General features: G+C 37.8%; 1 protein-coding gene across 1 annotated transcript; it reads left to right on the forward strand.

The window, feature by feature from the left end:
* On the forward strand, positions 1 to 23,336 carry LOC134823869 (SCO-spondin-like). The gene is made up of 40 exons (XM_063835465.1): positions 1 to 37; positions 4,503 to 4,682; positions 4,917 to 5,080; positions 5,265 to 5,385; positions 5,599 to 5,778; positions 5,998 to 6,161; positions 6,344 to 6,464; positions 9,347 to 9,526; positions 9,744 to 9,907; positions 10,092 to 10,212; positions 10,420 to 10,599; positions 10,817 to 10,980; positions 11,164 to 11,284; positions 11,438 to 11,589; positions 11,772 to 11,892; positions 12,106 to 12,285; positions 12,500 to 12,663; positions 12,857 to 12,977; positions 13,105 to 13,284; positions 13,504 to 13,667; positions 13,850 to 13,928; positions 15,805 to 15,873; positions 16,093 to 16,256; positions 16,439 to 16,559; positions 16,774 to 16,781; positions 17,524 to 17,644; positions 17,801 to 17,961; positions 18,143 to 18,263; positions 18,467 to 18,646; positions 18,861 to 19,024; positions 19,207 to 19,327; positions 19,455 to 19,634; positions 19,853 to 20,016; positions 20,199 to 20,319; positions 21,371 to 21,550; positions 21,776 to 21,939; positions 22,136 to 22,256; positions 22,466 to 22,645; positions 22,863 to 23,026; positions 23,211 to 23,336. The coding sequence occupies exons 1-40, from the start codon at positions 1 to 3 to the stop codon at positions 23,334 to 23,336; spliced, it is 5,688 nt and encodes a 1,895-aa protein (XP_063691535.1).
* Positions 23,337 to 23,657: the final 321 nt, after the last annotated feature.

Below are 23,657 nucleotides of genomic sequence, written 5' to 3' on the forward strand. Positions count from 1 at the left end.
ATGGTAAAGAAGTACAAAAAGAAATGTCTCAATCTTGGTAAGACTCCCCCAGCTATAACTACGTTTTTATAAGTAAAACTAAAGCACACTGCATGTACACAGGTTATTCGGATTTCAGTTGCGAGCCAGAGTAGTACAGGAGCAAGGAGGGGGCATTTTCATGGCACGTGATTATATAATTATAAACATTACAAAAATCCGAAATTTTCGCAGAAAAAAAGCGAACGGGGCCGGCGGGGAAGCCGTAGAAAGTGATCCCATTATGACAAATGTTGTTACTCATTTAACATTTTTAAACTACTTCTTTAATTTAGTCCGATATAGAAATTGAAATTTACTGAAATTAAAAAGTAGACATATCCAGGATAATATGTTTGTAGTGGAATGCGTTTGGGAAAATATTTGATTGAACTTTGAGTTGAACAAACTGTTCACGGACGAACTTAATATTTGGACGGTCATAAGTATGATTGTTAACTAGTAGTACTAGTAGTACTAATATAATAGGGGTCATTCACATATTACGTAACCAGCCGAAGGGAAGGGGGGTTTCCAAATGCTTACGGTTGATTACGGGGCCGGGGGGTTTGGTCATTGATTACATAATCAACATTTTCTTTTTACCCTCTAGAAGTAATAGTAAGTAGTTTAGAAGGTGCTTGGCTGGATATCATAACAATGATTTCGGCTCATCATGATCAGGGTAGCATGAAACGCAGTGAAAATTGTTTTCTAGGGAAAAAGTCAAGGAAGGGGGGTCAGGCCATGATAGAGTGGCGGTTTTTTTTTTCGATTTTGTTGAGGAAAATACTGTTGTAATGCTTATTTAATAAAAATAAGGATGGTTGAAGTTTTACCGAAAATGGACTTGACCCATCAACGAAAATCGCTAATAAAAAACTAACAAATTACAACAATCCAGTGTGTTAGGGAGCCGCTCAAACTGTTTACTAATTGATCTTCCAAGCCTAAGGGGCGCCCTGTTGTTCCCGTGATCATGTATGCAAAAATGTACGACCGAGGTCACGTAATGAAGCCCCTAACTGAACTGCGGGCCTAATTGCCTGTTTTCGATTTAACGAGGTACCATTACCAACATCTTATCATAGTTGTACAATCTTTCTCGTCGTAAACTTTTGGCATTCTCGCATTTGATATATCCTTCACATAATTCTAACAGGATAAGGGCTGACAGATGTTTAAGTTTAACTTTAAATGTGTAGTGTATAATATAACATATAGTAAACCGATCACCATTTATCTCAACATAGCTGCTCGAAAGTTGTGTAAACCTCATTAAATCGAAAACAGGCAATTAGGCCCGCAGTTCAGTTAGGGGCTTCATTACGTGACCTCGGTCGTACATTTTTGCATACATGATCACGGGAACAACAGGGCGCCCCTTAGGCTTGGAAGATCAATTAGTAAACAGTTTGAGCGGCTCCCTAACACACTGGATTGTTGTAATTTGTTAGTTTTTTATTAGCGATTTTCGTTGATGGGTCAAGTCCATTTTCGGTAAAACTTCAACCATCCTTATTTTTATTAAATAAGCATTACAACAGTATTTTCCTCAACAAAATCGAAAAAAACCCGCCACTCTAGGCCATGATTACGTAATATTGCTGTGAGGAGGCCGGGCCAGGGGGGTTGGGTCTTGATTACGGTTTTTTACGGAGGGGGAAGGGGGTAAAAATTGCTAAAATAGTGATTACGTAATATGTGAACGACCCGATACTACACTGACACAATCAGAATCCAAATTCCATGGTAATCTCGTCGAATAAATTCCGATATTTAGATTATATATTAGATTATTAGGTTGTAGGTAGTTCCCTCCAAGTCCACCAGCCTATCGAACAATTTTATTTTAAATAATACACTCAACACTGTACTCAGGATTTACCTCAAACCTTGGGTGTGCTTCCTCATCTGCATTGAAATTGAAAAAGAAAGGAAAAAAGAAATGTTCTGCTATGGAAAGAAAACTGAAAAGCTGTAACTACGAATGCAAAGGTGAGTAAACACTAAACTTTGCAATATCCCTTAGTGCTTAGAGACTAGAAGTAGACTAGAGTTAGATTAATGGTGATCATGAAAATTCATGAAAACGATGTACCTCGATTTCAAATGTCGAATCGACCCGCTAATTGCGACTTAACTGTAGTTTCGGCTGATCCACAAAGTTCACCTAATTGTATACTGTGTAGTTGCTCCAACCAGAGCCCTCTCGCTTGCAGTAGCGCGCGACCGCCGAAGCGCATCATGCAGTACGCGCAGACACGTACGTCACACATGGCTATACTAATTAACGGATGTTACTCGTCTAAATTTATTCGAAGTAGCGCGCCGTTTCTTCTCGATCGAGAAATGTGGCCCGATGGCAAGTGCTATGTGCTACGAAGTAGCGCGCGCCGGGCCAGATCATTAACAATGGTCAAGCAGTAATTAGTATTTTAAACTAATAAAAAATCCATTACAAATTTACAATTTAATTATTTTGACGGATGTTACACTAAACTTACAGTTACTCGTCTAAATTTCTTCGAAGTACTATTGATTGACGATGTCATGAACCCACCGAGATCGTTGCTCTGCGAAGCATTACCTGGGGACCAAGGACCTCCGGCTATCATGTTCGGCGAAATGACAGGCTGAGCGCAGCCCAGTGGCAGTAATGCGAAGCAAAGCAACAATCGACGATCGTTGCAAGAATGATCGTTTCAAAAATGATGGAAGCAAGAATGCTAGTTCGCGCGGCGCGTCGAAGCGGCGAAGTCCTCGATCCAAGAAGTACTACTACTAGTAGCACGCGCCGCTTTCTAGTTCTCGAAATTTTATGGCCCGAGACATGAGGCAAGTACAGTGCTAGGGGCCATAAAAATAAACTTGCTCGGATTTAAAAAATTTTTGTACCATTGTTTTTTAGAGACTGTGAGAATTTTCACAATACCAAATTTGTCATACTTTTTTGGTAATATCAGTGAGTTTCGCTTGAGTGCTATATTTGATGGTGCGCGGCTTTTGGAGCATAATTAGCTGTAAAAGTCGCGTAATTTGACCAAATTTGACCAAATTCGTTGATTTTTGTCGTATTATTTGGATATATCTTCAATTCAGTTCCTTAAATGAGATCATTCTGAAAATTGGCGACGACCTTCCAATAGGGCTTTCACAACTGTCCGAAAAGTTTGGTGGATATCGGAGTTGATATTAATTGACGATGTCAATTCATGGCAGCTCGGCGCGGCACAGTAGCGCATCTCGCCGATCTAGCCAGAGAAGCCTTATTGAGTGCGCGGCGCGGCACAGTAACGCATCGCGCTACAAAGTTGATATAGTGATCAAAATGGGGCAAAATACGCTGCTTTCAGCTGTAACATAATATCTGATAGTTGGATATGCTTTAAACTTTTCGGACACTTTCCTTGTAAGTCTATGAGTAAGCTTACCAATTTTTGTTGCAATCGGAGGTCGGGAAGGATACTCAATATCTATTTGTTTGAAGAAAATTGTGCTGGCCGAAATTAGCGCTAAAAAACCATCCTACAGTCGGCACGCGCGGCTCACTGTCGATGGCGCACTACCTAGTAGCACTGACGCTACGATGTAGTGCTTAAAGTAGCACACGTTGGCGGCACGCCGGGCTAGTCCATTATATAACAATTACAATGGTCGTATTAAACTTTAATTTCAAGTTCTCGTGATCGTAAGATTTTAAAAGAATTTATACCGCTGGATTATTTTATTTTTACATTTTACTTTTAGGCCTAGGGTTATTAATTGCGTCTAAATAGCTCCATAAAATAATTATTATTAATATCCCTAAGTCTAACTAATCCCTGTAATGTTAATTAGAGTGTCCTACGGTTAGGGGTCGTTCACATATTAACGATTACGCGACGCGACGTAATCAGCCGAAGGAGGGGGGTTTCCAAATGATGACGCTTATAGTGTAATTTTGACACAATAGCTATGTGTAAAAATTATAACGGAGGGGGGGAGGGGTAAAACTAAAAATGTTCCAAAAAATGATTACGTAATATGTGAACGACCCCTTATGGGAAATTGTAAATTTTGTACAGCATGAATATGATGCATAAGATTAAACAGGAATTAAATTAAACAGGAATTAAACATGAAAGTAAGTAAACCCCGATTAACTGCACTTCTATTTGGGCTTTAAACCGCAACTCAAACCCCAAATTACCGCACGGTCATTTACTTTCTCCAAATACGCGGCTCAACAGTCAACATACATGTACAAATACAATTACGTGAAGACATTATGATTATGTGAACTGTGAAAAACAGATCGCCAATTTACCGCAAACCCCGAATCCAGAATCACAAATAGTGCTGTTCTTTGCCCCATACTCCACGGTTAATTGGAGTTTTACAATTACTATATAATAAGTATAACAATGTTCATCTGATCAGTTTTTAAGTTACGTGAAATATAACAGAAATTCATATAACAACTCTTCCTTTCTAAAATCCAGGATTGAAAGTAGACGGTGGCTGGGGAGATTATGGAGATTGGTCGACATGTTCAGTGGAATGTGGAGGAGGAACACAAAAAAGAACTAGGAACTGCGACAGTCCCCTTCCAGCCAGTGGGGGAGTGGAATGTGAGGGAGATACTGAAGAAACACAGAGTTGTAACGAGCAAGCTTGTGCAGGTTAAACCTTTTACAGTTTAATTACTTAATTAATTGTAGTTTTTACAGTTAATTACGTTAACTATTTAGCACTGAAGAAACAGGCCATGTGAGCTCCTGATAGAATTATCACTATCAGACACTGCCAACATAAGAACAGTTTTGCTCTTATATAAAATCGTTCAAAATGTCCACGATTTATTTTATGATATAATTTTTATCAATAATCCCTTAGATTGAAACTATTTCATCTAGGGTCCGGTACAGCTGAAGCATGCGAACATAGCGGAATACCTATATCAATAAACTGTGGCGAGGAGATGATAAATATCAAGCATGCGGCCTATGGTGTATACTCCAATGAGAACACTTGTGGACTTTCTTATGGTGGAGACTGTATCTCAGAAACTTCACTTCAGGTCTGAACTTGTTAACAATATATATATGTGCAAACTTATTTATTGTATTACGTGTATGAATTCATTGTAATGGTGTTAGAAAAACTGAGTCAATAATAATCTTTAACCACAAAATTGCTATTCATCATGTTGAGTCAACATTGTTGACACTGACAGTAGATCTCAAACAATTTCCTCTCTTCAGGCGATGAAGGAACGATGTGATGGAAAGAATTCCTGTGCAGTAGAAGCACTAAACAGTATATTTGGAGATCCTTGTGGTGGAATTTACAAATACTTAACTGCTACCTGGGAGTGCCATTCAGGTTAAATTTTAAATTATTTATGAAATGTTAAATGACGATTAATTTAACTGCCATATTAAACTATTTGCAATATCATCCTGGTAACTGAAAATAAAGAATACAGCCATATTTCGTCGAAATGTTTTCACATATTATTATGAGCTTATTAATGAGACGCGGTCAGAAAACTAAACTTAGTCTGATTTTAATTCACCAATCCTTTCTAAAATCCAGGATTGAAAGTAGACGGTGGTTGGGGAGATTATGGAGATTGGTCGACATGTTCAGTGGAATGTGGAGGAGGAACACAAAAAAGAACTAGGAACTGCGACAGTCCCCTTCCAGCTAATGGGGGAGCGGAATGTGAGGGAGATACTGAAGAAATACAGAGTTGTAACGAGCAAGCTTGTGCAGGTTAAACCTTTTACAGTTTAATTAATTGTAGTTTTTACAGTTAATTATGTTAACTATTTAGCACTAAAGAAACAGGCCATGAGAGTTCCTGCTCAAATTATCAGACACTGCCATCATAAGAACAGTTTTGCTCTTATAAATCGCTGAAAATGTCCACGATTTATTTTATATGATATAATTTTTATCAATAATCCCTTAGATTGAAACTATTTCATCTAGGGTCCGGTACAGCTGAAGCATGCGAACATAGCGGAATACCTATATCAATCAACTGTGGCGAGGAGATGATAAATATCAAGCATGCGGCCTATGGTGTTTACTCCAATGAGAACACTTGTGGACTTTCTTATGGTGGAGACTGTATCTCAGAAACTTCACTTCAGGTCTGAACTTGTAAACAATAGATATATGTTTAAACTTATTTACTGTGTTTCGTGTATGTTCATTTTAATGGTGTTGGAAAAACTATGTAAATTATAATCCTTGACCACAAAATTGCTATTCATCATGTTGAGTCAAGATTGTTGACACTGACAGTAGATCTCAAACAATTTCCTCTCTTCAGGCGATGAAGGGACGATGTGATGGAAAGAATTCCTGTGCAGTAGAAGCACTAAACAGTATATTTGGAGATCCTTGTGGTGGAATTTACAAATACTTAACTGCTACCTGGGAGTGCCATTCAGGTTAAATTTTAAATTATTTATAAAATGTTAAATGACGATTAATTTAACTGCCATATTAACCCATTAGGGACGATAGGGTCGTTTACGACCCACCTTTTCTAGAGGCTATAGAGGACAAACCATAATACTAAACGCAACGAATCTTTCGCACATATGCTCAAAATTTATTGGGCTACATTATTGACTTTCCAGTCGAGACCCAATTAATTACTAACAACTAAATAATTAGGCTAATTAGTCGTCATAATTGGAAAATATTTCACTTTACTTCTTGCCTTGATTGGGACATTAAAACTTTATGTAGGCTTATTTTGTTGAGGACAAAATAGTTGCGGGCAACGATTTCCTTGAGACATAAGAAAAGCCCGTGATAATCAGATGTTCACAAACAGAGCTAGACGCTGTTTACTAACTGCGGTCGCATACGACCCACTCGTCCGGGTCGCAAACGACCCATCACGGTTTTTCGGCTTTAACTTCTGAAACAAAGACGTTAGGATAAAATAAAAACTGTAGCATAAGTTAAAAACATATGGTCAATACTGTGTAACTCTAACCTTTTAAAAATAAAGAATTTGGGTCATTAACGACCCACTCGGCTCACTTGCTTATTACTACATATGTCCATGTAACTTCTTGAATTCAGCCTAAAGCATGACATCATAAGTTCAAAATTGCCTCTCAGCAAGTGATAATCATCATAGACTGCGAAAAATCGGTTAAATGGGTCATTAGCGACCCACTAGGACCACAAAATTGATTAATTAAATATAATGTTGTCAAACTTTTACAAATATTAGTATAAAAACATGTTATATCTTGGTCATTACTCCTGTACGTTGATTTAAATTTTAAAATTGATCAACTGGGTCAATAACGACCCACTCGGAAGTTGAACCACCTCATCAATTATTATCAGTATCATGCTGTTCCACCATCAAGAAAGACACTCGTAGGTCTTAATTCCACGCAAACCACGGGTGGCTGACTACTAGCCCTTCTGAGATCCAGGGCCAACTGAAGGGCCGTCATCACTCATCAAAGAGCTGCGAGAATAACACTACTGCATATGCCTGGAGTTGCGTCCTGACTATAATACTATGGTGCGTGGAAATCTGTACCGAAAGGACCGTGGCCGTGCCGCAAAAGAAAAGGAATCGGCCCTCGTTCCTAACTTGCTATAGCTAGGTAATAGCCATGCTGTTGTTGTTGCTTATAGATTCTGTTACCTTTTTCGTCAATTTCGAATCTTGGTAAACGACCTGCTACAACCCACCGCTTGAGACCCAGGGTCCCACGGTGATCAGATCATGTCACTCAAGGAAAATCCCCTGAACGAAGTATACGAGATATCCTGTAACCTTGGGTAAATACTGAAAGACGAGTGGTCAAATTGCATATTCTAATCCAACATGCCAATATGTTTTTTTCATTCCTAGAAAGTACGAGAATAACTAAACAACTGCTGCATTCAGATGGCTACATCTACAGCTCTGTGAAGAAGGACAAGGAAAAAGCCCCCCCCCCCCCCCCCCCCCCCATTTGGCTGGTGGTGCTGCAACCTGCAATCTCTCAGACAACTACCTCGTTTTGGGTAACAAACCCCGCAACAACGAAGCAGCTTTCAAAACGAAAACAAGTATTACGTAATCGGCCGAGAGGGAGGGGAGTTTTCAAATGATTAAGCTTGTGTAATTTTGACATAATAGCTATGTGGTGGGGGGGCGTAAAAATTGTCCAATAAGTGATTACGTAATATATGAACGGCCCCTAAGAAGTAAAGAAAGGGAGCTGCGAAGAGAGTAGATGCAGCCATCTGAAATCTGAATCCAGCAGTTGTATAGTTCTTCTTGGACGTTCTAGGAATCGGGAAAAGATAGGCAAGTTGTTTGCTGTCTCACGACATTACGGTCGTGTACTAACAGCTGATAAACTCACCTACCTATCAATCCAATTCTGCCCATTATTCGTCAGTCATTGGGTGACGTGATCTGCAGATTACCGTGAGACTCCAGATCTCAGAAGGGCTAGTAGTCAGCCACCCGTGGTTTGCGTGGAATTAAGACCTACGAGTGTCTTTCTTGATGGTAGAACAACATGATACTGATAATTAATGTCGTGGTTCAACTTCCGAGTGGGTCGTTATTGACCCAGTTGATCGATTTTAAAATTTAAATCAACGTACAGGAGTAATGACCAAGATATAACATGTTTTTATACTAATATTTGTAAAAGTTTGACAACATTATATTTAATTAATCAATTTTGTGGTCTTAGTGGGTCGCTAATGACCCATTTAACCGATTTTTCGCAGTTTATGATGATTATCACTTGCTGAGAGGCGCTTTTCAACTTATGATGTCATGCTTTAGGCTGAATTCAAGAAGTTACATGGACATATGTAGTAATAAGCAAGTGAGCCGAGTGGGTCGTTAATGACCCAAATTCTTTATTTTTAAAAAGTTAGAGTCACACAGTATTGACCATATGTTTTTAACTTATGCTTTTTATTTTATTTTATCCTAACGTCTTTGTTTCAGAAGTTAAAGCCGAAAAACCGTGATGGGTCGTTTGCGACCCGGACGAGTGGGTCGTATGCGACCATAGCTGTATCTTTTAAAGTAAACGAGATACAGATTAGCTTTTTTGGATATCTCATTTTTGCTGTAAAGTGACCTAGTGTGTTAAACGGCATCAAAATCGGCAAACTTTAAAACTCGTCGTCCCTAATGGGTTAAACTATTTGCAATATCATCCTGGTAACTGAAAATAAAGAATACGGCCATGTCGTCGAAATGTGTTGACGTATTTTATTAGATTTAATGAGACACGGTCAGAAAACTAGGTTTGATTTTAATTCACTAATCCTTTCTAAAATCCAGGATTGAAAGTAGACGGAGGCTGGGGAGATTATGGAGATTGGTCGACATGTTCAGTGGAATGTGGAGGAGGAACACAAACAAGAACTAGGAACTGCGACAGTCCCCTTCCAGCCAATGGAGGAGCGGAATGTGAGGGAGATACTGAAGAAACACAGAGTTGTAACGAGCAAGCTTGTGCAGGTTAAACCTTTTACAGTTTAATTAATTGTAGTTTCTACAGTTAATTATGTTAACTATTTAGCACTAAAGAAACAGGCCATGTGAGCTCCTGCTCGAATTATCAGACACTGCCACCATAAAAACAGTTTTGCTCTTATAAATCGTTGAAATTGTCCACGATTCATTTTATGATATAATTTTTATCGACAATCCCTTAGATTGAAACTATTTCATTTAGGGTCCGGTACAGCTGAAGCATGCGAACATAGCGGAATACCTATATCAATCAACTGTGGCGAGGAGATGATAAATATCAAGCATGCGGCCTATGGTGTTTACTCCAATGAGAACACTTGTGGGCGTTCTTATGGTGGAGACTGTATCTCAGAAACTTCACTTCAGGTCTCAATTTGTTAACAGTATAGATATATGTTCAAACTTATTTATTGTATTACGTGTATGTTCATTGTAATGGCGTTGGAAAAACTGAGTCAATAATAATCTTTAACCACAAAATTGCTATTCATCATGTTGAGTCAACATTGTTAACACTGACAGTAGATCTCAAACAATTTCCTCTCTTCAGGCGATGAAGGAACGATGTGACGGAAAGAATTCCTGTGCAGTAGAAGCACTAAACAGTATATTTGGAGATCCTTGTGGTGGAATTTACAAATACTTAACTGCTACCTGGGAGTGCCATTCAGGTTAAATTTTAATAAAATTATTTATAAAATGTTAAGTGACGATTAATTTAACTGCCATATTAAACTATTTGCAATATCATCCTGGTAACTGAAAATAAAGAATACGGCCATGTCGTCGAAATGTTTTGACGTATTTTATTAGATTTAATGAGACACGGTCAGAAAACTAAGTCTGATTTTAATTCACTAATCCTTTCTAAAATCCAGGATTGAAAGTAGACGGTGGTTGGGGAGATTATGGAGATTGGTCGACATGTTCAGTGGAATGTGGAGGAGGAACACAAACAAGAACTAGGAACTGCGACAGTCCCCTTCCAGCAAATGGGGGAGTGGAATGTGAGGGAGACACTGAAGAAACACAGAGTTGTAACGAGCAAGCTTGTGCAGGTTAAACCTTTTACAGTTTAATTAATTGTAGTTTCTACAGTTAATTATGTTAATTATTTAGCACTAAAGAAACAGGCCATGTGAGCTCCTGCTCGAATTATCGGACACTGCCACCATAAAAACAGTTTTGCTCTTATAAATCGTTCAAAATGTCCACGATTCATTTTATGATATAATTTTTATCGACAATCCCTTAGATTAAAACTATTTCATCTAGGGTCCGGTACAGCTGAAGCATGCGAACATAGCGGAATACCTATATCAATCAACTGTGGCGAGGAGATGATAAATATCAAGCATGCGGCCTATGGTGTTTACTCCAATGAGAACACTTGTGGACTTTCTTATGGTGGAGACTGTATCTCAGAAACTTCACTTCAGGTCTGAACTAGTTTATAATAGATATATGTTCAAACTTATTTACTGTGTTTCGTGTATGTTCATTTTAATGGTGTTGGAAAAAACTATGTAAATTATAATCCTTGACCACAAAATTGCTATTCATCAAGTTGAGTCAACATTGTTAACACTGACAGTAGATCTCAAACAATTTCCTCTCTTCAGGCGATGAAGGAACGATGTGATGGAAAGAATTCCTGTGCAGTAGAAGCACTAAACAGTATATTTGGAGATCCTTGTGGTGGAATTTACAAATACTTAACTGCTACCTGGGAGTGCCATTCAGGTTAAATTTTATGTTATTTATAAAATGTTAACTAATGATTAATTTAACTGCCATATTAAACTATTTGCAATTTTATCCTGGTAACTGAAAATAAAAAATACAGCCATGTCGTCGGAAAGTTTTCAAATTAATAAACACGATCAGAAAACTCAGCTGAAGCATGCGAACATAGCGGAATACCTATATCAATCAACTGTGGCGAGGAGATGATAAATATCAAGCATGCGGCCTATGGTGTTTACTCCAATGAGAACACTTGTGGACTTTCTTATGGTGGAGACTGCATCTCAGAAACTTCACTTCAGGTCTGAACTAGTTTATAATAGATATATGTTCAAACTTATTTACTGTGTTTCGTGTATGTTCATTTTAATGGTGTTGGAAAAACTATGTAAATTATAATCCTTGACCACAAAATTGCTATTCATCAAGTTGAGTCAACATTGTTGACACTGACAGTAGATCTCAAACAATTTCCTCTCTTCAGGCGATGAAAGAACGATGTGATGGAAAGAATTCCTGTGCAGTAGAAGCACTAAACAGTATATTTGGAGATCCTTGTGGTGGAATTTACAAATACTTAACTGCTACCTGGGAGTGCCATTCAGGTTAAATTGTAAATTATTTATGAAATGTTAAATGACGATTAATTTAACTGCCATATTAAACTATTTGCAATATCATCCTGGTAACTGAAAATAAAGAATACAGCCATATTTCGTCGAAATGTTTTCACATATTATTATGAGCTTATTAATGAGACGCGGTCAGAAAACTAAACTTAGTCTGATTTTAATTCACCAATCCGTTCTAAAATCCAGGATTGAAAGTAGACGGTGGTTGGGGAGATTATGGAGATTGGTCGACATGTTCAGTGGAATGTGGAGGAGGAACACAAACAAGAACTAGGAACTGCAACAGTCCCCTTCCAGCCAATGGGGGAGTGGAATGTGAGGGAGATACTGAAGATAAACAGAGTTGTAACGAGCAAGCTTGTGCAGGTTAAACCTTTTACAGTTAAATGTAGTTTTTACAGTTAATTATGTTAACGTTTTAGCACTAAAGAAACAAACCATGAGAGTTCCTGCTCAAATTATCAGACACTGCCATCATAAGAACAGTTTTGCTCTTATAAATCGTTGAAAATGTCCAAGATTTATTTTATATGATATAATTTTTATCGATAATCCCTCAGATTAAAACTATTTCATTTAGGGTCCGGTACAGCTGAAGCATGCGAACATAGCGGAATACCTATATCAATCAACTGTGGCGAGGAGATGATAAATATCAAGCATGCGGCCTATGGTGTTTACTCCAATGAGAACACTTGTGGACTTTCTTATGGTGGAGACTGTATCTCAGAAACTTCACTTCAGGTCTGAACTTGTAACAATAGATATATGTTCAAAATTATTTATTGTATTAGGTGTATGTTCATTGTATTTGTAATGGTGTTGGAAAAACTGAGTTAATAATAATCTTTAACCACAAAATTGCTATTCATCAAGTTGAGTCAACATTGTTGACACTGACACTGACAGTAGATCTCAAACAATTTCCTCTCTTCAGGCGATGAAGGAACGATGTGATGGAAAGAATTTCTGTGCAGTAGAAGCACTAAACAGTATATTTGGAGATCCTTGTGGTGGAATTTACAAATACTTAACTGCTACCTGGGAGTGCCATTCAGGTTAAATTTTTTATCATTTATAAAATGTTAACTGCAGATGATTAATTTAACTGCCATATTAAGCTTAATGAGACACGGTCAGAAAACTAGGTTTGATTTTAATTCACTAATCCTTTCTAAAATCCAGGATTGAAAGTAGACGGTGGTTGGGGAGATTATGGAGATTGGTCGACATGTTCAGTGGAATGTGGAGGAGGAACACAAAAAAGAACTAGGAACTGCGACAGTCCCCTTCCAGCTAATGGGGGAGCGGAATGTGAGGGAGATACTGAAGAAATACAGAGTTGTAACGAGCAAGCTTGTGCAGGTTAAACCTTTTACAGTTTAATTAATTGTAGTTTTTACAGTTAATTATGTTAACTATTTAGCACTAAAGAAACAGGCCATGAGAGTTCCTGCTCAAATTATCAGACACTGCCAACATAAGAACAGTTTTGCTCTTATAAATCGCTGAAAATGTCCACGATTTATTTTATATGATATAATTTTTATCAATAATCCCTTAGATTGAAACTATTTCATCTAGGGTCCGGTACAGCTGAAGCATGCGAACATAGCGGAATACCTATATCAATCAACTGTGGCGAGGAGATGATAAATATCAAGCATGCGGCCTATGGTGTTTACTCCAATGAGAACACTTGTGGACTTTCTTATGGTGGAGACTGTATCTCAGAAACTTCACTTCAGGTCTGAACTTGTAAACAATAGATATATGTTTAAACTTATTTACTGTGTTTCGTGTATGTTCATTTTAATGGTGTTGGAAAAACTATGTAAATTATAATCCTTGACCACAAAATTGCTATTCATCATGTTGAGTCAAGATTGTTAACACTGACAGTAGATCTCAAACAATTTCCTCTCTTCAGGCGATGAAGGAACGATGTGATGGAAAGAATTCCTGTGCAGTAGAAGCACTAAACAGTATATTTGGAGATCCTTGTTGTTGTAATATGGTATTTAGAGATATCTTTTAGGATATCTTAGTTTTAGTATAACGTTTACGGGACGTAGAATTTAGTATGTGTTTCCGGGTATATATTAACCAATGTTTTTATATGTTCGTATTTGGGAGTTACACATTTTGAGTGTAAGTCGGTTGGCTGGCAGAACTACTGTCAGACTAACTGTCTGTAACGAGCCGTCCGCTCACTTTGCACCTGACTAACAGCCAGACCTGTGGTTGGTCCTCGCGGACACAGGGTGACTGCTAGTGGAGTGCTCATTGGCGAGACGGCGTGTCACGTGGTACAAGCAGATGCGTTGTGCCGTCACGCAGTATGGCGTGACGAAGTTTTGAGAGTATACCCGGAGAGCCGGATGTGGAGAGCTCACTTCTTAGTTGCCTCTTAATAACTTTAAGGGATTCGAATTAACGGTAGCCAGTTTTACTGAGCACTACCAGTTGTGATTTGACACGTCGTGTGATCTATAATCACGTTAATCGATTAGAGCGAACACTTGGAAGTTTTTATCTGTTGACGTTCACTTTGTATTACTTTTCCTTTTAATTAATTATCCTTTTTAATATACTCGTTTCATTTCTACCTTACGGTACGCCCTGCCGTTCGTTGTATTACTTTTCCTTTTAATTAATTATCCTTTTTAATATACTCGTTTCATTTCTACCTTACGGTACGCCCTGCCGTTCGTGCTTCGTGACTAGAGCTTGACTAGCACACACTAAACACTAAGAGAACTCCGTTTTCTATATCTGGAGGCCACGGTGGGATCCGAACCCACGCCCCGGAGGACCAGAGATGTTGTAATATGGTATTTAGAGATATCTTTTAGGATATCTTAGTTTTAGTATAACGTTTACGGGACGTAGAATTTAGTATGTGTTTCCGGGTATATATTAACCAATGTTTTTATATGTTCGTATTTGGGAGTTACACATTTTGAGTGTAAGTCGGTTGGCTGGCAGAACTACTGTCAGACTAACTGTCTGTAACGAGCCGTCCGCTCACTTTGCACCTGACTAACAGCCAGACCTGTGGTTGGTCCTCGCGGACACAGGGTGACTGCTAGTGGAGTGCTCATTGGCGAGACGGCGTGTCACGTGGTACAAGCAGATGCGTTGTGCCGTCACGCAGTATGGCGTGACGAAGTTTTGAGAGTATACCCGGAGAGCCGGATGTGGAGAGCTCACTTCTTAGTTGCCTCTTAATAACTTTAAGGGATTCGAATTAACGGTAGCCAGTTTTACTGAGCACTACCAGTTGTGATTTGACACGTCGTGTGATCTATAATCACGTTAATCGATTAGAGCGAACACTTGGAAGTTTTTATCTGTTGACGTTCACTTTGTATTACTTTTCCTTTTAATTAATTATCCTTTTTAATATACTCGTTTCATTTCTACCTTACGGTACGCCCTGCCGTTCGTGCTTCGTGACTAGAGTTTGACTAGCACACACTAAACACTAAGAGAACTCCGTTTTCTATATTGTGGTGGAATTTACAAATACTTAACTGCTTCCTGGGAGTGCCATTCAGGTTAAATTTTAATAAAATTATTTATAAAATGTTAACTAATGATTAATTTAACTGCCATATTAAACTATTCGCAATTTCATCCTGGTAACTGAAAATAAAGAATACAGCCATGTCACATGTCGTCGAAATGTTTTGACGTATTTTATTAGATTTAATGAGACACGGTCAGAAAACTAGGTTTGATTTTAATTCACTAATCCTTTCTAAAATCCAGGATTGAAAGTAGACGGAGGCTGGGGAGATTATAGAGATTGGTCGACATGCTCAGTGGAATGTGGAGGAGGAACACAAACAAGAACTAGGAACTGCGACAGTCCCCTTCCAGCAAATGGGGGAGCGGAATGTGAGGGAGACATTGAAGAGATACAGAGTTGTAACGAGCAAGCTTGTGCAGGTTAAACCTTTTACAGTTTAATTAATTGTAGTTTCTACAGTTAATTATGTTAACTATTTAGCACTAAAGAAACATACCATGTGAGCTCCTGCTCGAATTATCAGACACTGCCACCATAAAAACAGTTTTGCTCTTATAAATCGTTCAAAATGTCCAAGATTTATTTTATATGATATAATTTTTATCGACAATCCCTTAGATTAAAACTATTTCATCTAGGGTCCGGTACAGCTGAAGCATGCGAACATAGCGGAATACCTATAGCAATCAACTGTGGCGAGGAGATGATAAATATCAAGCATGCGGCCTATGGTGTTTACTCCAATGAGAACACTTGTGGACTTTCTTATGGTGGAGACTGCATCTCAGAAACTTCACTTCAGGTCTGAACTTGTTTACAATAGATATATGTTCAAACTTATTTATTGTGTTACGTGTATGTTCATTGTAATGGTGTTGAAAAAACTGAGTTAATAATAATCCTTGACCACAAAATTGCTATTCATCATGTTGAGTCAAGATTGTTGACACTGACAGTAGATCTCAAACAATTTCCCCTCTTCAGGCGATGAAGGAACGATGTGATGGAAAGAATTCCTGTGCAGTAGAAGCACTAAACAGTATATTTGGAGATCCTTGTGGTGGAATTTACAAATACTTAACTGCTACCTGGGAGTGCCATTCAGGTTAAATTTTAATAAAATTATTTATAAAATGTTAAATGACGATTAATTTAACTGCCATATTAAACTATTTGCAATATCATCCTGGTAACTGAAAATAAAGAATACGGCCATGTCACATGTCGTCGAAATGTTTTGACGTATTTTATTAGATTTAATGAGACACGGTCAGAAAACTAGGTTTGATTTTAATTCACTAATCCTTTCTAAAATCCAGGATTGAAAGTAGACGGTGGTTGGGGAGATTATAGAGATTGGTCGACATGCTCAGTGGAATGTGGAGGAGGAACACAAACAAGAACTAGGAACTGCGACAGTCCCCTTCCAGCAAATGGGGGAGCGGAATGTGAGGGAGACATTGAAGAGATACAGAGTTGTAACGAGCAAGCTTGTGCAGGTTAAACCTTTTACAGTTAAATTAATTGTAGTTTCTACAGTTAATTATGTTAACTATTTAGCACTTAAGAAACAGGCCATGTGAGCTCCTGCTTGAATTATCAGACTCTACCACCATAAAAACAGTTTTGCTCTTATAAATCGTTCAAAATGTCCACGATTTATTTTATGATTGATGATATAATTTTTATCGACAATCCCTTAGATTAAAACTATTTCATCTAGGGTCCGGTACAGCTGAAGCATGCGAACATAGCGGAATACCTATAGCAATCAACTGTGGCGAGGAGATGATAAATATCAAGCATGCGGCCTATGGTGTTTACTCCAATGAGAACACTTGTGGACTTTCTTATGGTGGAGACTGCATCTCAGAAACTTCACTTCAGGTCTGAACTTGTTTACAATAGATATATGTTCAAACTTATTTATTGTGTTACGTGTATGTTCATTGTAATGGTGTTGAAAAAACTGAGTTAATAATAATCCTTGACCACAAAATTGCTATTCATCATGATGAGTCAAGATTGTTGACACTGACAGTAGATCTCAAACAATTTCCCCTCTTCAGGCGATGAAGGAACGATGTGATGGAAAGAATTCCTGTGCAGTAGAAGCACTAAACAGTATATTTGGAGATCCTTGTGGTGGAATTTACAAATACTTAACTGCTACCTGGGAGTGCCATTCAGGTTTAATTTTATATTATTTATAAAATGTTAACTAATGATAAATTTAACTGCCATATTAAACTATTTGCAATATCATCCTGGTAACTGAAAATAAAAAATACAGCCATGTCTTCGGAAAGTTTTCAAATAATATTCATCTTAATAAAACACGATCAGAAAACTCAGCTGAAGCATGCGAACATAGCGGAATACCTATATCAATCAACTGTGGGGAGGAGATGATAAATATCAAGCATGCAGCCTATGGTGTTTACTCCAATGAGAACACTTGTGGACTTTCTTATGGTGGAGACTGCATCTCAGAAACTTCACTTCAGGTCTGAACTTGTTTACAATAGATATATGTTCAAACTTATTTATTGTGTTACGTGTATGTTCATTGTAATGGTGTTGGAAAAACTGAGTTATAATAATCCTTGACCACAAAATTGCTATTCATCATGTTGAGTCAACATTGTTGACACTGACAGTAGATCTCAAACAATTTCCTCTCTTCAGGCGATGAAGGAACGATGTGATGGAAAGAATTCCTGTGCAGTAGAAGCACTAAACAGTATATTTGGAGATCCTTGTGGTGGAATTTACAAATACTTAACTGCTACCTGGGAGTGCCATTCAGGTTAAATTTTAAATTATTTATAAAATGTTAAGTGATGATTAATTTAACTGCCATATTAAACTATTTGCAATATCATCCTGGTAACTGAAAATAAAGAATACAGCCATGTCGTCGAAATGTTTTGACATATTATTATTAGCTTAATGAGACACGGTCAGAAAACTAAGTCTGATTTTAATTCACTAATCCTTTCTAAAATCCAGGATTGAAAGTAGACGGAGGCTGGGGAGATTATGGAGATTGGTCGACATGTTCAGTGGAATGTGGAGGAGGAACACAAACAAGAACTAGGAACTGCGACAGTCCCCTTCCAGCCAATGGGGGAGCGGAATGTGAGGGAGATACTGAAGAAACACAGAGTTGTAACGAGCAAGCTTGTGCAGGTTAAACCTTTTACAGTTAATTGTAGTTTTTACAGTTAATTATGTTAACTATTTAGCACTAAAGAAACAGGCCATGTGAGCTCCTGCTCAAATTATCAGACACTGCCATCAAAAGAACAGTTTTGCTCTCATAAATCGCTGAAAATGTCCACGATTTATTTTATATGATATAATTTTTATCAATAATCCCTTAGATTGAAACTATTTCATCTAGGGTCCGGTACAGCTGAAGCATGCGAACATAGCGGAATACCTATATCAATCAACTGTGGCGAGGAGATGATAAATATCAAGCATGCGGCCTATGGTGTTTACTCCAATGAGAACACTTGTGGACTTTCTTATGGTGGAGACTGCATCTCAGAAACTTCACTTCAGGTCTGAACTAGTTTACAATAGATATATGTTCAAACCTATTTATTGTGTTACGTGTATGTTCATTGTAATGGTGTTGAAAAAACTGAGTTAATAATAATCCTTGACCACAAAATTGCTATTCATCATGATGAGTCAAGATTGTTGACACTGACAGTAGATCTCAAACAATTTCCCCTCTTCAGGCGATGAAGGAACGATGTGATGGAAAGAATTCCTGTGCAGTAGAAGCACTAAACAGTATATTTGGAGATCCTTGTGGTGGAATTTACAAATACTTAACTGCTACCTGGGAGTGCCATTCAGGTTAAATTTTATATCATTTATAAAACGTTAACTGCAGATGATTAATTTAACTGCCATATTAAGCTTGATGAGACACGGTCAGAAAAATAAGTCTGATTTTAATTCACTAATCCTTTCTAAAATCCAGGATTGAAAGTAGACGGAGGTTGGGGAGATTATGGAGATTGGCCGACATGTTCAGTGGAATGTGGAGGAGGAACACAAACAAGAACTAGGAACTGCGACAGTCCCCTTCCAGCCAATGGGGGAGTGGAATGTGAGGGAGATACTGAAGAAACACAAAGTTGTAACGAGCAAGCTTGTGCAGGTTAAACCTTTTACAGTTAAATTTTATTGTAGTTTTTACAGTTAATTATGTTAACTATTTAGCACTAAAGAAACAGGCCATGTGAGCTCCTGCTCGAATTATCAGACACTGCCACCATAAAAACAGTTTTGCTCTTATAAATCGTTCAAAATGTCCACGATTCATTTTATGATATAATTTTTATCGACAATCCCTTAGATTAAAACTATTTCATCTAGGGTCCGGTACAGCTGAAGCATGCGAACATAGCGGAATACCTATATCAATCAACTGTGGCAAGGAGATGATAAATATCAAGCATGCAGCCTATGGTGTTTACTCCAATGAGAACACTTGTGGACTTTCTTATGGTGGAGACTGCATCTCAGAAACTTCACTTCAGGTCTGAACTAGTTTACAATAGATATATGTTCAAACTCATTTATTGTGTAACGTGTATGTTCATTGTAATGGTGTTGGAAAAACTGAGTTAATAATAATCCTTGACCACAAAATTGCTATTCATCATGTTGAGTCAACATTGTTAACACTGACAGTAGATCTGAAACAATTTCCTCTCTTCAGGCGATGAAGGAACGATGTGATGGAAAGAATTCCTGTGCAGTAGAAGCACTAAACAGTATATTTGGAGATCCTTGTGGTGGAATTTACAAATACTTAACTGCTACCTGGGAGTGCCATTCAGGTTAAATTTTATATTATTTATAAAATGTTAAGGCCACAGCTAGGGGGGGGGGGGGGGGGGGGGGGTCCGAGGTCAATTTTGAGATTTTGAGATATGTTGTAGAGCTCGATCTAAATTTTCAAATGCTTTTGTCCTTACCGAAAACAAAGTTTCCTATTTGAAGATATCGCGCGTTGAATTTTGAGGTTTACCTGTAATTCTATTGTAAATAAAAACTTTAAATAAAATTGTGTTCAAAATCTATCTTCTTTTTCAGTTTATGACTTAGAACCTTGTAACTTGGCAACAATGTTCTTCAAGGTATTTTGAGTTTTTGTTATGTAACGATTTATGATATCTTGCTCCAAAGCTGAGATTAACCATGAGTGCGGGTTACAAAATTTACAAAATTTAAAATGGTTAACCTCATAAAACGAGTTAGGAGCAAAATTACAACAATCGTTACAAAACAAACTTTTAAATTTATGTCAGGAACATAAATTCCAAATTTGAGGTGAAATGGATAAAAGCTCTAGGAGAAGATAGGTTTTTGAGGTGGTAAATAAATTGTTCAGGAGAGTCAACAGTCAAAAGACTGATTCTGAGAAAATATGTTAACCTCAATTTTCCAACAAATAAAGGACATATAATAGTTCTGTTCACATTGGATGGCTAATTGATACCCATTGATAAGTTTAACTTGTGATGAGAGCAACAAAATGTTAAGAACTGGTTATTTGTGAGGTTAACTGATTAAAAAGGCAATAGTTAACCTCAATTTTACGACAAACTAGGCGCTCTGGGGGGCTAAGGGTGGTGTGCAAGCGTCAGATAGTACGTGGTCTGCCAACTGGCAAAAAACGTTTTTTCGACCTCGGACCCCCCCCCCCCTGTGGCCTTAACTGATGATTAATTTAACTGCCATATTAAACTATTTGCAATATCATCTTGGTAACTGAAAATAAAGAATACAGCCATGTCGTCGAAATGTTTTCACATGTTATTATGAGCTTAATGAGACACGGTCAGAAAACTAAGTCTGATTTTAATTCTAATCCTTTCTTAAATCCAGAATTGAAAGTAGACGGTGGTTGGGGAGATTATGGAGATTGGTCGACATGCTCATTGGAATGTGGAGGAGGAACACAAACAAGAACTAGGAACTGCGACAGTCCCCTTCCAGCCAATGGGGGAGCGGAATGTGAGGGAGACACTGAAGAAACACAAAGTTGTAACGAGCAAGCTTGTGCAGGTTAAACCTTTTTTACAGTTTAAATTAATTGTAGTTTTTACAGTTAATTATGTTAACTATTTAGCACTAAAGAAACAGGCCATGTGAGCTCCTGATCGAATTATCAGACACTGCCAACATAAGAACAGTTTTGCTCTTATATAAAATCGTTCAAAATGTCCACGATTTATTTTATATGATATAATTTTTATCAATAATCCCTTAGATTGAAACTATTTCATCTAGGGTCCGGTACAGCTGAAGCATGCGAACATAGCGGAATACCTATATCAATCAACTGTGGCGAGGAGATGATAAATATCAAGCATGCGGCCTATGGTGTTTACTCCAATGAGAACACTTGTGGACGTTCTTATGGTGGAGACTGTATCTCAGAAACTTCACTTCAGGTCTGAACTCGTTTACAATAGATATATGTTCAAACTTATTTATTGTTTTATGGTATTCGGGTGTCGTGTATGTTCATTGTAATGGTGTTGGAAAAACTATGTAAATTGTAATCCTTGACCATAAAATTGCTATTCATCAAGTTTAGTCAACATTGTTGACACTGACAGTAGATCTCAAACAATTTCCTCTCTTCAGGCGATGAAGGAGCGATGTGATGGAAAGAATTCCTGTGCAGTAGAAGCACTTAACAGTATATTTGGAGATCCTTGTGGTGGAATTTACAAATACTTAACTGCTACCTGGGAGTGCCATTCAGGTTAAATTTAAATTATTTATAAAATGTTAGGTGACGATTAATTTAACTGCCATATTAAACTATTCGCAATATCATCTTGGTAACTGAAAATAAAGAATACAGCCATGTCGTCGAAATATTTTCACAAATTATTATAAATTATGAGCTTAATGAGACACGGTCAGAAAACTAAGTCTGATTTTAATTCACTAATCCTTTCTAAAATCCAGGATTGAAAGTAGACGGAGGCTGGGGAGATTATGGAGATTGGTCGACATGTTCAGTGGAATGTGGAGGAGGAACACAAACAAGAACTAGGAACTGCGACAGTCCCCTTCCAGCCAATGGGGGAGCGGAATGTGAGGGAGATACTGAAGAAATACAGAGTTGTAACGAGCAAGCTTGTGCAGGTTAAACCTTTTACAGTTTAATTAATTGTAGTTTCTACAGTTAATTATGTTAACTATTTAGCACTAAAGAAACAGGCCATGTGAGCTCCTGCTCAAATTATCAGACACTGCCACCATAAAAACAGTTTTGCTCTTATAAATCGTTCAAAATGTCCACGATTCATTTTATGATATAATTTTTATCGACAATCCCTTAGATTAAAACTATTTCATCTAGGGTCCGGTACAGCTGAAGCATGCGAACATAGCGGAATACCTATATCAATCAACTGTGGCGAGGAGATGATAAATATCAAGCATGCGGCCTATGGTGTTTACTCCAATGAGAACACTTGTGGACTTTCTTATGGTGGAGACTGTATCTCAGAAACTTCACTTCAGGTCTGAACTTGTTAACAATATATATATGTGCAAACTTGTTTATTGTATTACGTGTATGAATTCATTGTAATGGTGTTAGAAAAACTGAGTCAATAATAATCTTTAACCACAAAATTGCTATTCATCATGTTGAGTCAACATTGTTAACACTGACAGTAGATCTCAAACAATTTCCTCTCTTCAGGCGATGAAGGAACGATGTGATGGAAAGAATTCCTGTGCAGTAGAAGCACTAAACAGTATATTTGGAGATCCTTGTGGTGGAATTTACAAATACTTAACTGCTACCTGGGAGTGCCATTCAGGTTAAATTTTATATCATTTATAAAATGTTAACTGCAGATGATTAATTTAACTGCCATATTAAGCTTAATGAGACACGGTCAGAAAACTAAGTCTGATTTTAATTCACTAATCCTTTCTAAAATCCAGGATTGAAAGTAGACGGAGGCTGGGGAGATTATGGAGATTGGTCGACATGTTCAGTGGAATGTGGAGGAGGAACACAAACAAGAACTAGGAACTGCGACAGTCCCCTTCCAGCCAATGGGGGAGCGGAATGTGAGGGAGATACTGAAGAAATACAGAGTTGTAACGAGCAAGCTTGTGCAGGTTAAACCTTTTACAGTTT

This window comes from Bolinopsis microptera, chromosome 12 (assembly GCF_026151205.1).
Source record: "Bolinopsis microptera isolate Bmic1 chromosome 12, MBARI_Bmic_1.0, whole genome shotgun sequence".
NCBI classification, from domain to species: domain Eukaryota; kingdom Metazoa; phylum Ctenophora; class Tentaculata; order Lobata; family Bolinopsidae; genus Bolinopsis; species Bolinopsis microptera.

Excerpts from the sequence above, each read along its gene's own strand:
- LOC134823869 (XM_063835465.1), top strand. The coding sequence starts at position 1 with ATGGTAAAGAAGTACAAAAAGAAATGTCTCAATCTTG. Across the intron at positions 19,635-19,852 it reads TAACGAGCAAGCTTGTGCAG|GGTCCGGTACAGCTGAAGCA; the intron begins GTTAAACCTTTT and ends TATTTCATCTAG. Across the intron at positions 21,551-21,775 it reads TAACGAGCAAGCTTGTGCAG|GGTCCGGTACAGCTGAAGCA; the intron begins GTTAAACCTTTT and ends TATTTCATCTAG.